The 13,123-nt window shown below is 54.4% G+C and overlaps 1 protein-coding gene across 4 annotated transcripts in view; it reads left to right on the forward strand.

Annotated features, from left to right (window-relative positions):
* The window catches only part of CDH22 (cadherin 22), a 73,843-nt gene that overhangs the window by 44,981 nt on the left and 15,739 nt on the right, over window positions 1-13,123 (forward strand). For all 4 annotated transcript variants that reach the window (XM_065032001.1, XM_065032000.1, XM_065031998.1 and 1 more), the window contains 4 exons: window positions 445-612; window positions 1,511-1,698; window positions 2,453-2,706; window positions 9,201-9,337. In XM_065032001.1, the coding sequence (XP_064888073.1) occupies window positions 445-612; window positions 1,511-1,698; window positions 2,453-2,706; window positions 9,201-9,337 (747 nt within the window). The remainder of the gene's footprint in view (window positions 1-444; window positions 613-1,510; window positions 1,699-2,452; window positions 2,707-9,200; window positions 9,338-13,123) is intronic.

The following is a 13,123-nucleotide window of genomic DNA, read 5'->3' on the forward strand; positions in this document are numbered from 1 at the left end:
CATCAGTCAGCTTTCACTTACGTGGTCTCTGTGAGGGCTGCAGGAGGGTTTGCTCCCCTTTGTGCTGGGGCCCAGCAGATGGTGGTGGTTGCCAAAGGAGGCAAACATCACCCAGGGCTGTGTTAGGAGGAACATCACCAGCAGCCAAGGGGGGGACCTGTCCCTTCTGCTCAACTGTGGTGACATGGCATGAGTGCTGTGTCTGGTTCTGGGCTGCCAAATATAAGAGAGACATGGGCATACCCCAGTCAGTCTAGGAAGGCTCTGTGGAGATTGGTGACGTGGTGAAGCATCTGCCATATACAGAGGGGCTGGGGGAGATTGAGCTGATCCTGTTTAGAGCTGGGGCTTGGATGAGGTGATTTCCATCCCCTTCCAGCCTTGTCCATGATTCTGTGGGTGCTCTGTGACCTGCCTGCGCTCACGCTGTGCCGTGGTTTGCAGGTGTGATCCGCACAGCCGTGGCTGACCTGGACAGGGAGACGCAGGACCGGTATGAGGTGGTGATCCGCGCCACGGACATGGCAGGACAGCTGGGTGGCCTGTCCGGATCCACCACAGTCACCATCGTCATCACCGATGTCAATGACAACCCGCCGCGCTTCCCTCAGAGTGAGTTCTGGCAGCGGGTGGGAGTGAGCACGGGGTGGGACAGGAGCTCAGCTCTGGGCACAGCCTGGCACAGGGCTGCAGGGTGGCAGCACTGGGAGTGGCACACGCAGCCCCTTGCCTGGTTCTGAGCACATCCCTGTGCTGTGATGGAGGGGCAGCAACCCCGGCCAAGCCTGTCCAAGGCCTGGTGCTGGTGCTGAGCAGGGCTGTGGTGGGGAGAGCAGAGCCGGCCCTGTCCTGACCACTCTGCTGTGCCAGGCAGAGGGCAGCCTGTTGGTCTTGTCTCCTGGGGCTCGGGCAGGGCTGCGCTGCTGGCCTGGCCTCTCCTGGCTGCCACATCAGAGCTCAGCATGCGGCACCGCGACACAGCCCAGCTCAGCAGCCCGTCACAGGACAGCTCTGCTTTCCAAGGCACCATGAGCAGCCTGCGGTTCAGGCTCGTGTCTTCTCTGGGCCCTCTCCAAATGCAGGTTGTGCTATGAGGAGTGGGCTGTGTGACCTCCGTGGGGCACAGCAGCTGTGGGGACCAGCAGCGCCGGGCTGGCAGAGCAGCTGCAGCTGGAGGATGCTCAGCTTTTTAGCTGCATCTCCCAGAAATTAGAACTGGTAAATATTGTAATGAATCAGAAAACACTGATTGCGGGGCAGCGTCCATACAGAGAAATCAGCCCTTACTTCACCCGGCACTTTGAAACATCCCCAATTATCTTCCCTTGGCCCTTTTTTTGGCTGGCATATGTGTTCCTCCTCAAAGGGCATTCTGGACTATAGACACTGGTAGAGTTTGAGCAGAGCTTGTAGTCCAGGTGTCCTCCCAAGGACATATGTAAAGGGCCATATCAGGCTGGAGGGGTTTCAAAGGCAAAAGTAATGACCCCAGTACCTTTTTCTCCTCCAGAGATGTATCAGTTCAGCATTGTTGAAACTGCCCCGGTGGGCACTGCCATCGGGAGGGTGAAGGCAGAGGACTCTGACGTCGGGGAGAACACGGACATGACGTACCAAGTGAAGGATGAGGAGGGGGTGGAGATGTTCAGAGTCACCACGGACAGCAATACCCAAGAGGCTATCATCACGGTACAGAAGGTGAGAGATGAGGAATGACGGTAGAGTAGGAAGGGCACAGATCTCTGGGAGGGCCCTTTCCTTTGAGGAGCCCTGCTGCTGCATTTGAGCTGACATGAACGCTTCTCAGAGCACTGCTCTAGCTGTAGCTATTGCATTTTTGTGCCTGCAGGTGCAGGGAGAGACCTGCCTCTGTTCTGCCTGGGTGCACACATGGAGCTGTGTCTGGGGAAGGCAGGAGAGCAGCGGGAACGCAGTGCCTGCTGGAGCCTGCCCAGCAGTGAGCTGAGCAGAGCTGGAGCTTCGCACTGGGCTACAAACCAGCGCTCACAGATGTTATTGATAGCACCTGTTAGGGGAGAAATACGCCCACCTAATTCCTATAGCTGACCAACAGCACTTTGACTGTGTCTGCTTTTGGCGGCAAAAACAGCCAAGCAAACACTTGATGCAGGCGTGAAAGAATGATTGTTCACCAGGGCTGCTGCAGTCAGCTTGCCTCCCCTGTAGAAATCATAGGGTGATTAATGACCAAAACTCACTCCCTTGCAGCACGCAGGGTGCTGCCTTCCCTGTGAATCCTGGCTGCCTGGGAGCCCTGGGGGAGCGGCTGGAGCCTTGTCTTCCTCCTGCCCCCTCGGCCTCGCGCTGTCGGCTGCGTGGGCACAGGAGCTCCCGGCCTTGGCGGAGATGCTGCCCCTGGTGTCTCTGATGAAGGAAGAGGCAGCGGGGTCTCTTCGGGCTGGGCATAGCTAACGCTCTCCTGTCATTCCAGCCTCTTGACTACGAGTCAAAGAGAGTGCACACTGTCGTGGTGGAGGCCCTCAACAAGTTCGTGGACCCGCGGTTTGTGGACCTGGGCACCTTCCGGGACCAGACCATTGTGCGAGTCTCGGTGCTGGACGTCGACGAGCCCCCTGAGTTCCGTCCCACGTCCCACCTGATGGAGGTCCAGGAGGATGCTCACGTTGGCTCTGTCGTGGGGGTGGTCACCGCGCTCGACCCGGACATGGCGAACCATCCTGTCCGGTAAAGCCGCTGCCTGATCCTTGTGTCTTCCTTCCAGCAGTGTGCATGAGGTCACCTGCAAGGGGCACACGTGGCCTGGGGGCCTCGTGGCCTTGGCCAGGGCAGAGGGGAGGTGGTGACAGAGGACAGGCAGTGCAGGTGAAGATGACAAGTGCCGCACACTTGGCCAAGGGGGTGAGCATGTCCTATGGGACAGGCAGCTGCAGGTGAGTGGCAGCCTGTGCACAAGCAGAGCAGCCATCTGGCAGGTAACAAATACGTCACTGGCAAGTGACAGGTTTGAGCGGCAAGGGAGTGTCAGGGACAGTGGCTGGGTGACGTGCATGTGTCCTTGCTGCTGACAGCGAGGCATTGACAGTGGTGCATGGGACAGGCCAGATGAGCAACCAGAGCTGACAGGAGGGCGGAGATGAAGATGACATGAGGTGAGGCTTGGGAGGTGCAGAGACACAGCTTGTCTGTGTGTGTGTGCATGTGTGCGTAGGGATCAAAGATCAGAGGAGTTTATATTTGGGCAGGGGACATAATCCAGGCAGAGCTTATCTGCACAGGACATTTCCCATTTCCATTTAATCTGTGGCTAAAGAGATTGTTACCTTGTTAAATTGTTATTACCTAAGGCACAAAGCAGCCTTCTGGCTCTGCCAACTGGCCTGAGTCGCAAGCAGTTGTGTTGGAAAGCTGATGTTCAGAAAACATCCCCAGTGTGGAAAATTTCCTTGAAATGTGTGTTCTCGTGCCAGGTGATGACAGGGCTGCAGGCACCTCGTGCACAGCCGCTCGCTTCAAATGAGCAGCGGTGGCTTCGCATCTGAGAGCTCTGCAGGGAGCCCGTCCCAAGCAGAGATAAACTGGGCTGCAGCAGGACAGGGATGTGGGCTGGAGGATGTGGCTGGGGGGCTCAGTTGCAGTACTGACCCCGTTCGATGGTGTCCCCACACAGGTGCTCGGGCTGCTGAGCAGCCATGGGGAGCAAACTGGTTCAAGGTGGGGTGAGGGGTTTATCCAGCTCTTCATGGAAATGGAGACAGAGATGAATGTGAATGAAACCAGCCTTGGCATGGCAGGAACTAGAACTGTGTATGTGAGGCTGCACCACCTGCACTAGTCTGTGCTGCCCGTTGGATGTGTTCTCAAAGTACCTCTGCTCACCTCGTCGTGCATCTGCCCTCTCCATTCAGGCCACGTGTCTGATTTCTTTCTCTGTGGCCTGTCCTGAGCACGCGGCTGTTAGCTTGCACTATTCAGGTGTGTGCAGTCCTTCTTACACATCTGTGTGTGCGTATATCTGTGCATGTGCTTTTTCGCTTGACTTTCTAGCAGTGCTACAAAACATAGATTTTATTTTCTGATCTGTAATTGTAGGAAAGGGGCCTTGGGGACAGAACTATTCTTATTCTCGTTTTTTCTTATTCTTTGTGCTGCTTCCCTGTGGAGCTTGTTGCATTGTTTGCAGACAGAACAAAAGAAAGCAGAGGAGGGAGTCTTTCTGCTGCTGTGCAGAAGGTGATGGGGCCTTGGAGCAGAGAGAAGCAGATTCACGTGTTCAGCAGGAACAAGAGGGTTAGAGCCCAAACTTTGCTATGTGAGCGTCTCTTGTAGTGAGCTCACTGTCAAACAGGGCAATGCCTTGTGCTCAGGTATGAGCCCCCAGCCAACAGGACTCCCAGGCATCTGCTGCAGCTTGGGAATTGCAGCGTGTTTGCCCTTGTGAGACCTGATGCGTTCAAATCTGTGTCCTCCTGCCAGCTATCCCCGGGGCAGGCAGCTCATCCTGCATGCCCCCTGCGGCATTTGGTCTCTGGCTCTCCACTCCCCTCTGTTCTTGCTGTCCCTGCTCTCAGGAGCTTGCCCGGGGAGTGCGAGCAGTTGAGCCTTCCCAAGCACTTCAACATGTACCAGGTGCAGATGCAGGTTTATACTGGTTGTGCCGATGTGGCACCAATGCAGGAGGAAGGTTGCTATTGGATCTCTCCTGCTTTCCTGTCCTCTGGCCTGCTAGGTAATTTGATAAAATACTTTGCCACGTAGGCAGCTGTTCACAGCTTCAAGGCGGTGCACAAACATTAGTGCAAGCGTCCTGCGGCACCCTGCCAGGATATGACACTAAACCGTCAGCAGGAGACGGCAGTAAGTCACCTCACATTTCAAGTGTGCTGCTCCAAAGTACAGTCACAAGAAGCCATCACTCGTATTTCACCTCTGATACATCAGAGAGCAGCTGGCCCTGACGGCATGACCAGCATTTGATCCTTGGCTCCTTGAAGTTGGTATGAACTCTTTCAAGTTGCTGCAGTGCAGTGGATTTCTTTAACTTCCTGAAACTCATCTGCCAGAGGTGGGAGCAAAGACACAGCTCTGTTTCTGCGGTGTCTGCTGTCTCCTGGGCTCTGGTCTGTGTGTTGGCTCAGCCCTGTAAGTAGGGGAGAGCCACAACCGTCTGTCATGATGAGATGCACTCTCCCCTTGAGGCAGAAAAGAACAAGGATTGCCAGAGCCAGCAGAGCAAAAATCAGCCCTGGCAGTGTTTCCAGGTCCTGCTGACACCAGGATGCCAATAACAAGGTTTTGGAAGCCAAATGGGAAAGGAGGTGCCCTTGGCTCTTTGTTTCCATCCACAGGTCAGCACAAACAGGGCTGTGTGGGTTCTGCCCCATTCAGCCTGGAGCAGCTGCTGGGGACACAGTTCAGCCTGGGGCTGCCCTGCGCTCCTGCTGATCCGTCCACTTGTCCCACAGCGATGTGGCCACTTGGAGTGAGAACAAATCCCCTCCAGATGAGCTGGGCTGTATTGCAAAGTGACTGTTACCAAGACACGGGGGCTGAAGGGACATCCAGCTCCCCGGTTCTTGGAGGCATCCTGGAGGCTCTGCTCGCTGCCCTGTCCCAGCTGCCGTGGATGTGGAGCCCCGGCTGGGAGGAGAGCTGGGGCGCGGGGATGAGCAGCCCCAGCGTGGGGATGGCACAGGGGCACCCTGTGGTGCTGATGCTGTGACACGGGGACTCACCCTAGAGTTCAGCACATTCTGGGGGGAACATGAAAACCCACCGTGGTGCAGGCGGTAACGCCTTTCTAAAGGACTGGTGCTTTTTATTTTATTCCATCTTTGTTTGTTGCCTAACAAAAGATGTAACTGCTCTTTTTCAGACAGAATTTAGTTTCCAGTTGGCTTTTGGCTTTAGCTGTGCATTTCCTGAGCATAGTGCAATTTTTCTCAGCTGAGCCATTGTATGAGGTAATACAATGATAGACTGTCTGTGTACGTGAGGCTGTTTGTATGGGAGCCTTTTGTTTTTCTCTCTGCAGTGGGAGCCTGTGCTCTGATTGTGTACATTCCAGGCTTTATCAGCACTGGGAAGATGTTGCTTGGGATTTAAGGTTCTCAGAGATACTCTTGTTTGGCATTCACCAAATCCAGAGACATGTGTTGGACATGGGCATTTTATAGACTCCAACAGCACAGCAAGAACTACAACCTGCTTCAACACAAAAGAGAGAGGAGGAAAAAACAAACACAACAAAAAGCTTTTCACACAGTGTTTGAAAAGCTCCCTATTAAGAAAACACATGGCATAAAATGTGCTCCTTGTTCTCAGGGAGAGAAGTGAAACAAACTGCTTGAGAAATGCATTCAGGAGAAAGATGAGCACCAAGAAAGCTGTCTAAATTAAGCAGTCACTTGTAACATCCAAACCAACAGGCAGTGCCAGCAGGAAAGAGAGGAAGATGGATGACAAAGTCCGCATCCCAATCAGACTGCTGTTCCACGCAGGAGAAAGGAACGTGTCCTGTCTCTGGGTACCTGGAAGCCCCAGAGATCGATTGCTGCCCCATTGCAGGATAAAAGCTCCATTTGACTTCAGTGAGATGGATGAATTATGAAGCTGGACTGCTGGAGCTGGAGAGGCTCATGGATGGTCAGCACATACTTTGGTAAAGATCGTATTGCACGTTTGGTTTATGCCCTGCCATAGGATATGGGCAGTCAGTCCTCAGCAGACAATTTGGAGGCGACAGAACACAACCTTCGCAGAAAAACAATTAGAAGTATAAGACAAGGTTACGGATGGCACAAGGCAGAGCGCGCCCTACCAGCCCCCTGCCCTCTGGCTGTGCAGGCAGCCGGTGTCAGAGGTTTCCGGGCTCAGGGATGTCTTCTGTCCCTAACTGGGTTTTTCTGTGTAGCTGTTTTTTGCAGACATGGTTGGTTGTGCAGCACTGACATGAGTGTGAACAAAAGAGTCATGTGCTTACCCGAGAAGCAGGGAAGGTGTATGGAGAGCAAAGCCCCACCTTGAACTCTAACAGGATTAAAAGAATGGAGGAACAGGATGTGTTCGAGGTCAGGTGAAGTGGGAGAGCAGTGGAAGCCGTTATGCAAATGCATTGATTATAGTACTGCAAAGATATTGGGTGTTGTCGTCCTGGTTTCTCTTCCTCCTTCCTGCAGGACGTGTGACTGATGAGTTCAAGTCAGAGCAGCCAGACCTCTCCTTCCCCTTTGCAGTGAGCGAGCACAGAGTGTCTGAGAGGCTGCAGTACGTGCCAAGAAGTGTCACTGTCCCTCCTGGAGCTGGCTACGTGCCTGCAGATGCTCTGTTTCCAGCTGGGAGCTGGGGCAGAAAATGCAGTGTGGCTGGGAAGTGTCTGGCAGGTGGTTTGGGGTGCCTGGGCTCGTCCCTAGCTCTGTGTAGCAGGTCCCCATCACCCCTGGGTGCAAGGAGGGGAGGAGGCCGGCCACGCAGGGTACAGAACCTGCTATGTTGTACATGCATGCAGATGCAATTTAGATAGTGATTTCTTTTTTTTAACATTTTTCCTTAACTGCAAGCAAGCACTGTTGTATTTTCTCACTCATTTCCCTGTCTGAAAGGGAGAGTGCTAGGGAACGTAACATGGTACAGTATAACACTTTAAACAGTGTATAAATGCCCTTGGATGTGCCTCTATTGGAGGGAGCTGCCCAGCTGTGCGGAGGGGAGGCACTGTCACTGGGACAGTGGGGCTGGAGGCCACCGAATCCTCTGCTGCAGTGGCCATCCTTGCGTGCAGAAGGTGAGCTGGTGTCCTCAGCTGTGAGCCACATGGCCAATGGACCCACAAGCCACAGCTGGACTGTGCCAGGCGAGGTGCAAGCGCTTGGAAAGCTGCTCTGCGGTGTGTGGAGCACCTCCAGCATCCAGAACGTGCTCCTGGCCTGGAGCCTGCCCTGCTCTGCTCCTCTTGACTGATGTGTCTCCATACTGTCTTGTCTCATCAGCTTTCCAGCTCGCTTTTGTCTTCCACATTTGTCTTCCTTCTGGTGTTGGACATGTGACTGAAGGCTTTAATTTATTCACAGCCCTCCTTTCGGTAATTTATCCTTTGTACTCTTTGCTGTCTTGTATTATTTAATTCTGTAAAGCACTCTGGGATGCAGTGTGTATGAAAGATGCTGTACACAATAACATTATGCTGTATTGTTTGTGATTTGTAGGGCTTCTGGATTTCTAATTCTGATTGCAGTGGGGGTGTTTGTGTTACGGCTGCACTTGAGGGCCTCAGCTGGATTGGGCTTCCCTTCCAGTCCCTGCCTCCAAGGAGCACACACCTGACTGTGTCCTGATTTAGCGTTAGCTTGCTTTGTTCTGTGTGTGATGGTTGGAAATGCAGGATGTGACACTGGGGCTGGCTCATGGGCTCGTGGTGTCACAGCAAGGGTTCAGGGCTAACCCAGGTGTCTGACTCTTCTCATGAGCTGTGGAGATGCCTTTGGGCAGAGGAGGGAGTTTGTTCTCCAGGGTGGCACAGGGAGGGGTGGGCTGATGGTGGGCATGGGGAAGGGGCTGTCTGGGGCAGCACTGGGGCAGTTGAAGAGTGTGAGCTGCATGGGAAGGGTCTCTGAGCAGCTGGGGCCGGGTGGAGCTGGAGGAGCTTTTCAGCCTGTTCCTGTGACACTGGGAAGCCCAAACCATGGCAAACCCTGGTGGTGCCAGGGGTGATGTGCTGTGGGGATGCTGGCCATTGCCACCTCTGCTGCCAGGCTTCTTGGGGCAGCTGCATGGGTTCAGTCTGTGTTCAGGGGAGTTCTGGCCATTTGTAGCTGCAGCATTTCAGGTTATCTGCAGGTCGGGTTCACAGCCTGCCCGTGTGCTGCTTGGGTTGGTGTTGTTCCTGAACCTACAGCTCAGAAGCTTCCCAGAGTCATGAGTGGAGTTACAGCCCGTTATTTCTTTATCACTCTGTCTATAAGGTTCACATTAGAGCAGGTTTTTTTTCCCGCTTGTCCACAGTCTGTACTTAGTTCCACTTTATGCACCAAAAGCCACACTTCAGTATTTTACTTGAGGTCTGTGGGCTTGTAGCCTGGTACAGACATGTACTGTACTGCAGCAGAGGAAAAGTGAGAATGTGATATAGGGCCTGCTGTGTTAGAACCCTGTGCCCCTGGGGCTGGCAGTGGTTGGGTTTGGCACATCCAGCTGTTCACAGTTTCCCTTTTGCCTGGTCTCAGGTACGCCATCGACCGCAGCACCGACACAGAGAGGATCTTTGATATCGATGCCAACACAGGTGCCATTGTGACAGGAAAGGTCCTGGATCGGGAGACGGCGGGATGGCACAACATCACTGTCCTGGCGATGGAAGCAGGTGAGCAGGAGTGCTGGGGAGCAGACAGGGTGCTGGGGCAGTGTGGGTGCCTTCACTGCAGAGGTGACCAAGATACAAGTGTTAATTAACACTGAAGTAAAAAAAGACACAGCAGCACTGAGGCTGACATCTCCCTAGACAACCTAAAAATACTCTTCCTGACTCGAGCATAAATAAGGGAGCGTGGTCGAATAGTATATTTGATGAACGCTAATCAAATTTGTGTTATCTGTGCGCCAGCTCTGCCAGTCATCCCTGTGCAGATCCCTCCCTGCGTTCACATCTGCCGAGCAGCTCTGGGGGCTCCCAGGGGTCTGCGCTCACGTCACCTGCGTCCCCCCCGTTCAGCCACGTGCTGCGGTGGGTGTCCCACCGCCTGCAGCCCTGGGGCACAGATGGCTGCCAGCACTCGCTCCTGCTGAGGCTCACGGGGGATGCACGGCTGTGCCAGCACACAGAGTGTGTGGCTCTGGGTGTCCCCATGCCCTTGGTCTCCCAACCCCAGGTGTGCTGTAGGCTTGGCAAGGAGTGGATGGGAGGTGGTGGCATGGCAGCAGTGCGAAGGGGCTGCAGCCCACTAGGAGATGTCTCAGGTGGAGGGTGAGGTGAAGCTCTTCTGTCCTTTTCTGGAATGGTCTCCGTTCTGACGCTCCCACCAGAGCCCTAGAGGTCTCTTCCCTTACGGCTGTGCTATCCTTTAGCCTGTGTTTACAGGAGCTGCCAGATCTGCTCGCACCCAGCTGGGAGAGCGGGAGGGAACAACTTAGTGGCTCTGCAGGTTTTGGTAGTTTATCTTTCCTCCATGTGATGTGGGCGGTGGAGCCTGGCGTGGATGCTTCCAGCAGAAGTTCCATTTGTCTTTTCTTCTACAGTTAAGAAAGAAAAGAACAAACTTGGGTCCTACTGCTCAAAGGAGCTCTGAATAAACTCCTCTTGAGGAATGAAAATAAAATCATGACAGCAAAGGGCAGGCTTTGCTTCCCTGTAAGTGTTCCACTGCACATAAGCTGCCCTGAGCACCCTGCTGCCTCCATTGTGTTTGCACGGTGCCTTGGCTTGTGGGCTCTGCAGGTCCCGTGTGCCCTGTGGTCCCCAGGGAGTGCTCTGTGTTCCTTGTTTTTTGAAGCCTGAAGATGGAGAAGAGGCTTCAGTCCCAGGTACCACACTGGGAAGAAGAAAGGCATTGCCGCATTCTTTGAAGTTTTCCGTATTTTGGATGCGCAAGTCGGCAGGGCAGCCTGGGACCAGCTGCTGTCAGGGAGCTGCTGTGACTGCCCAGCGCCTTGGCCACCTGCTGGTGTCTGCAGAGACCTGGCTGGCTGCAGGGGGGAGCCTTCCACGGCTTCACCCCGAGACCCCTCAGCAGTTCTGCATTTCTTTGCTCATTCTTGAGCAGGAAGATGCTCTTTGCATTCAAAGAGCCAGCTCGGGGGCTGACGTGGGGCCTAGAGATCGGTTCCTGCTGTGGGGCCACCCCCCTGCAGTGGCAGCTGCCTGATCTGGCAGGGCTGGGGTCTGCAGTGCCCGGGAGAGGAGGGGACAGTGACCCTGGCCAGGCACTGTGCTCTGATGCTTTGTGCCTGTGGCTGGGGTGCCCCTGCGCTGCATGAGCCCTGCCCGGCAGTGATGAGCAGCCGTGCCGGCATTGCCAGCATCCCCACAGGGAGGGCGGCAGCGGGGGCTCCACGGGGAGGCTCTGCTGGCACTGGCCGGAGATGGGGGGTTGTGGTGTTGCAGCACAACTCAGCATCCAGAGGAAACGTGAGGTGACAAGAATCAGAAGGACAATATTTACAGGCAGCAGTTAGGATTTCAGAACAAGTCAGTAAATGCTGCAGCTCCCCTCAGGCAGCCCAGCCTGTCAGGCTGGATCGCTTCAAACCGGGGAGACTCTTCAGTGCTTTGACTGCTCCCATCGGTGAGCTCTGACTCATCCGTTTTAACTGCCCAGACGTTCCTCCCCGTGACATTATCCTTAACGTTTTGTAATCATGAAATATTAATGACTGATATTGAATTTAAAATACAATTTATGTCTGAATCCTCTGGCGGAAAGGGCAGTTGTAAAGGTACAGCCTTCCACATGACAGAGGGGTTTCAGCGCGGGAGGGCGCGGGGCGACCAGGAGCCTCCCCACCGGTGTCGGTGTGTCCGGCGTGGCAGTTCACAACATGGGGGTGTCTGGGGCTGGGGAAGCTGTCGGGACCCTGTGGTGTTCACCACAGGTTGCAGCTGGCTGTCCCGGATCTGCGGCAGCAGGGGCTGTGTCCAGGTGCATCCCTCACCTGCAGGTAACACAGGGAGTGTGTTTACAGCTGGGGAGCAGTTGGGAAGGCAGAAGGATCCTGGCTGCGCCTGGGGGCTCCTGCTGCTGGCGGGGGTCAGGCCAGCCCCCCAGAACAGGCGCTGCCAGCGTGGGTCCCTCCCTGCTGGCGACCAGCAGAGTATTTGGCTTTGCAGCGTGGCAGCCAGCGGGAGCAGGGAGACTGTTCAGCAAATCTGGCCTGGGACCAGGCCAAGTGTTTCCAAAGATAAATCTTCATCTCGCTCACAAGCTGTTTACCTTCCTTGGGCTAATATTAGTGATTCTCTTCCTGTTTTCCTCTTTGCTCATGTAAAATGATGAGGCCTTGACTGCTGTGTCCACTGCTGGTAATTGAGATGATAAATCTTCCTGCTGGAGACTGGCTTTAATCAGAGCATTGTGTTTGGATGCGATTTAATGACTCTCATGCTGCTGAGTTCGGGCAGGACTCAGGAGAGGTGAGAGCCATTTATATGTTACTTGGCTTAACTGCTGCTTCCGCTTTGCTTCCCCTCAGCTGGGAGCCGCATTTTCAGCTCCAGCCTCTGCTGTAGCTGCCTGTGTCCGACGAGCCGTTCCCCTGGCATGCCCCTGCTCTGTCCTTGCCATCAGCTCTGCTTTGCAGTCAGGTGGCTGCACTGACATCCACAACCCCCCCTGTGCTTCACAGCCCTGGTGCAAGTGCTGGAAAGCAGAGTGGCCCATCCTTGTCTTCTAATCTGCATTTTGATCTCCCAATTTGCTGAGATAGCAAGGAATAAATTCCACTCCTGATTCTTATGGCTTCCCTATTAATGTGGAAATTTTGAATTCAGTATTGTACCACTTTGGTCTTGGCGCAGAAGGGAGTGGATCGTGCACTGTGCCCAAGAACACCTGAGAGCTGTTTCCTCAGGTGCTGCGGCCACATCAGCAGCCACGATCCTCCGGGCTGTCACCAGACGCTGCTCCAGGCCCCAGCAAGCTGCAGAGCACCTTTCTGCGTGTGGTGTCACTGAACACCTATGTGTGCAGGCAGGAGTGCATGTGCTGTATGTGCTTCAGTGGTGGTTACATTTAGAGCTTCACAGCAGAGGTTTGGGTGTAAACATGCAAAGTGCTTTATTGTGCATTTGTGTGAGGTTCTGGTGGGGTCCGGGTTGGATCCCAGCGCAGCAGTAACCACAGATCCCCCTGGTCCTGCTGCAGGAGGTCACTGTGCAGCTGTTACCGTGTGTTCTGCTGCAAAGCTGCTTGGAGCTGCTCGGCGTCGGTCCAGCGGGCAGCTGGCTGTACGGAACCAGGAGAGGGCAAGTTGTTGGCATTTTGCATCTGAATGTTTAAGAAAAGGATATAGTCCTGTTCAGATCACTTGTACAGTTAATTTAATTTAAGAAAAAATACTTTGGGATGTGGCTGAAGTTTCAGCTGAGGCATTTGGGGCTCGGCCTCAGCATGGCCATGCAGCAGGGCTGCGGCTTTCTCACGCTTCAGAGCCAGGG

The sequence above is a fragment of the Columba livia genome, chromosome 16, assembly GCF_036013475.1.
Source record: "Columba livia isolate bColLiv1 breed racing homer chromosome 16, bColLiv1.pat.W.v2, whole genome shotgun sequence".
Taxonomy (NCBI): domain Eukaryota; kingdom Metazoa; phylum Chordata; class Aves; order Columbiformes; family Columbidae; genus Columba; species Columba livia.